Raw genomic sequence first — 4,232 nt, 5'->3', positions numbered from 1 at the left:
GGTTGCCGGTGTGACCTCCGTCACCGAACTCCCTCCCTACTTTTGCATCAGAAACATGTATAAACCAACATTAATATTTGAGAAGACTGATTCCATCGATACGTCATCACTTTGGAATGTAATCCCGTCAAGCTCCAACGATTTTGGGAATAACAGTTACAATTATCTAGATTGACGCGGTAAGCAATCGAAATGAGCAGAAACGATTAACGCCTCAAGCAGTTACGACCGACGCTTCAAACAGTCAACACCTCTCCCTCCAAAGATCTATCCGGAAGAATAACCATAAGAAGAACAGTTCGAATCATCAAGAGTAGTACAGATCAAATCGTGAGAGGTAGAACACTTCGAGTCGTCAAGCGGATCACGTCGAGCCTTCAAGAAATCTCATCGAACGAAGATTCTTTCCAATCGAATCATCGGGACGCAAGATTCCAACCGCAGACTGTAACCGTATATTTGATTATTAATCTATTATTGAATCCTGTTAGCCAGATGGGCTGGAAGTATACGCAAATCGAAGTAGTCAATTGAGAATATGGAGAATCGAGCCTCCATGCAATGGATAGCGGATTAGTTTGGATAGAAGGTTAAACATTCGTAAGCGAAATCTGGTAAAAGGAGGGTATATTGAACCATGTTTCAATACAACGACTAATTATGACTTCGTAGTCATGTTCATGTGAAATACGGTAACCACGCCTTACGCAATCAGTCTTACAGAGTTTCGACCCGCACGAAATTATTTCCTACTGGACGATAATCTAAACCCGCCGAGAATCCACGTCTGGTCGCTATGCAGCAATTGTTTTATTCAATTGTAATGAGCATAACCCTCGAAATAAGTCGATATGACTAGAGTGGCGGTCAACAGTGTAATACGTAAAGTAATTAGAGAATGGAGCTCACACAGCGTGTGAGTTAATTATATAATGAAGATCCCGGAGGATGCGTTTCACTACCCGAGCGATCTGCTGATGACTCAGATGATACGCACGAATGGGAAATGATCCTATTAAACGACCGAATCGTGATTGCTAAGCACGAACATTTATCCAGTCCGGCCGCGTACGGATAGACATGGTCAACGAGTACCAGCGATCACGCTTCTTTATAACTAAGATGTTCAAAACACCGAAGATCTTTGGACTCGTTTACTACTCGTACGATCTGCTGGTTTATCAGATGATACGCACTTATAGAAACGATCACGATACCTCGGAAATTCCGGAACACTTACAAGTGCCCGTCAGCACTGTTGTGACCTCGGAGCAACTCTCAGTGTCAGTAGAGTCTCCTTGGCTGTGACGATCCAAATATTGTACAAAAAAAAACCAATGATTCGAGAACCTGTCTCTCAAAGACGATCGACACAATAATGAAACCCAGTAGTGCAGAAATCTGATCTACATGGAATTTCAGATGCTTGATCTAGCGATATGACACGTTCCCGAATCTAACCGCGAACCACACACTGTTGAAGCCACTAAATATATCGGAATGTCCGCACGACGACTTTCGTGAATTAATACTTGGGGCCCGCAGTCCAATACGATGAGAAAAGAAACCCTAATAAATTCTTAAATCCGCGCTTGCCTGTAGCAAGTTACACATTTCGGAGCTACGTTGCTTTTTCATCAATAATCCAACGCAAATGACTACTACGCTGTTACGATTAAATTACGCGTACGGTGATACGTTGAACTGTGCCACGAAGCGGTTTGCAATCGCGACTCCTCGGTTTGAGGCGCGTACGTAACGAGGTTGGCTAGACGGTTTGTCTAGTACAACAGGACGGTTTGGCCTCCCGAATACGTACCGGTTATCGTCGAACGGACACCTCGCGAACGCGTGCTCACTAGATCGCTTCCAGACATAGAGTGAGTTCTCGATGGCCCTCATCGATCTCCTTCGATGATTATCGAGTGGGGATCGATGCGCACGCAACTATGATTAGTGGGGCGATCCTGCGATCCTTTTCTACGACGAGGATCGCGTATGACGTCATAGATCGCCGTGGTAAATACAATTCCTATCCTCTACGTTCGCGAAGTGTCGATATGTGACCGACACGGTTACAAGACGGAGTATTCATCTGTGCAACGATTCCAGCCGTTCCAAATTCATTATCACCGTTCTCTATGACGAAACAGAATCGGGCGCTATAAATCATTTATAGTTGGTACTCGTTATCTGAAAGAATGCCACCTTCTCCTAAATACTCCTTTCCACTCGCGCGTGGGTCAATCGGAAAACCAACTCATCGGCAGACGTGTGCGTGTGTGACGGGAAATTGTGTCACGAGTGAGAGTGAGCTTCGCGTACCGGGCCCGACATTGTCTCTCCCTCGAAGTAGGCGGACTTGGTCTAGCCGTGCGGGCACCTTCCTCATTCACGGTCAGGCGGACTTGGTCTAGCCGTCTGAAAATTCCCGAATCCTGACTTAAACCCTCGACAAACGAACCGTCACATTTTATTCGATCTCTCTGTCGGACCGGATCTGCGTGGCACGCCCCCACGTCGCCGCGAATCTCGAACGAAAAGTCGAGTGCTACATCGAATCTTTCCCAAGCTTCATCCTCCGACGTGGAACGAAAATCCTTAAATTGAATCCTTCGCAATATCTTTCTAAACGTCCAACCTTGGACGTAACCGGAGTAGTTACTGTGTGTGTAATTGTGTAATTGCGGAGGATTGAACTCATTATTCTGCCGCGTTGCTCGAGAGTTAACGGTTGTGGAACTCGCAAAAAATTGTAGTGTCAGCATTTAAGATGCTATTCAGTTGGACTTGATATTTTTCTTCCACATGAAAACATGTGCACGCTTTTTCGTTTAAGATGTTGAACATATAGATGAAATAAGCGAAGGTCTAGTAAAAAAATTTTGTTAAATAATACACTTTATTCAAAAACATGGTTCTTGTCGATCAGTACATAATTTACACAGTTTAAATACATTTTCCATGGCACATACGTCAGTATGGAATGCGCATCTATGCAATCCCTTTGGCATCGACGATAATCTTGGCACATCCTCCGGATCCACACATCAAGAGCTTCTTTTCTAGTTAATTTCCATAACCATTTTTTCTTATCCAATCCCCTGACAATGACCTGCTGCGTATTTTCCAGAGCCAGTTCAAACAACCGATTCCATGATGTTTGTGCGTTAACCATCGAACCTGACGTGCTTCAGTCAATCGATGGAATTTAAATGGTGGCTTGAATATCCAGTGCAATAGTTTATTTCCATCTCGTAAAATGGCTGCTTCTTTTACAATGAAATCGTTTGCCCCCGTCTTGAAACCTTGTAGATCGACGAACGTTACATGTGTCATCAGGCACCCACCGCTTGTTAAAGTATTCTGCGCACGACGTTGGTCAACGGGCTGTACTCGACTATACGATCGTGTATGATTAAACAGTAAACAGCTGTGTTTACAGGCACATTATCTCTGCACTCGAAATCTATGCGCACATCAATGGTTGCACTTTTAACAGACTCGTCTTGACGAGAGCAGTCTATGACCACAAATGGGCCCTGTGATAAGAACTGTAATTCATCCAATAGCGGCTCACTGGATCGATTACCATAATATGAGTTTTGAAATTTTGTGTACATGTCATAAAGAAAGTATCGCATACTTATTCTTTTCAAAGTCCAAGTTTAGGTCGTCGTATGGGTACGATTGGGAATTTAGGTACAACCGCATGTTTGACAGTTTACAATCGTTGAATTGATTAGCACTCTTCTGCAATTGATTCTTCCTATCATTCTGCAATGCGAATATGATGAAACGGGGTTTCTCCAATGGTGTTACAGCCTTTATCGCCCACGTATGCTTCGTAGTTGTTTGTAAATGTGGATATTCGTATAGATCCCAAGAGCGAAAACTCATAGGTAGCATTTGTCCTCTCCCGAGAATGCATAGTAACGACAATTTGGTTACTTCTTCCAGGCTTATGTGCGGCATACGTCACTGAACTTTGAATAATTCGATTTTAGGTCTTAAAGTACTAGAATCATTCAACGCGTTTAGATTGTTTCGTGATCGAATTAAGACTAACTATTGACGCAAGTTAACGGTAATTTTGTTATAATCTTCACCGAAGCCAAATAGCATATTGAATGGTACGCAGAAATTGAAATCTGCGCCATCCAGTTTATGATATCAGCCTGCGATGGCCAATGCTTTACTTTTTCCAGGAGAGATGGATACATGTTTTTTTA

General features: G+C 43.3%; 1 protein-coding gene across 1 annotated transcript; it reads right to left on the bottom strand.

Annotated features, from left to right (window-relative positions):
* Positions 1–3,356: 3,356 nt before the first annotated feature.
* On the bottom strand, positions 3,357–3,975 carry LOC143219413 (uncharacterized). Its single transcript, XM_076445423.1, has 2 exons — positions 3,647–3,975; positions 3,357–3,579 (listed from the first exon to the last, which is right to left on the bottom strand). The coding sequence occupies exons 1-2, from the start codon at positions 3,973–3,975 to the stop codon at positions 3,357–3,359; spliced, it is 552 nt and encodes a 183-aa protein (XP_076301538.1).
* Between the last annotated feature and the right edge of the window lie 257 nt (positions 3,976–4,232).

This window comes from Lasioglossum baleicum, unplaced genomic scaffold (assembly GCF_051020765.1).
Source record: "Lasioglossum baleicum unplaced genomic scaffold, iyLasBale1 scaffold0028, whole genome shotgun sequence".
Lineage (NCBI taxonomy): Eukaryota > Metazoa > Arthropoda > Insecta > Hymenoptera > Halictidae > Lasioglossum > Lasioglossum baleicum.
Note: the sequence above shows the minus strand (reverse complement) of the source record. Positions and strands in the feature narration are given on the sequence as shown.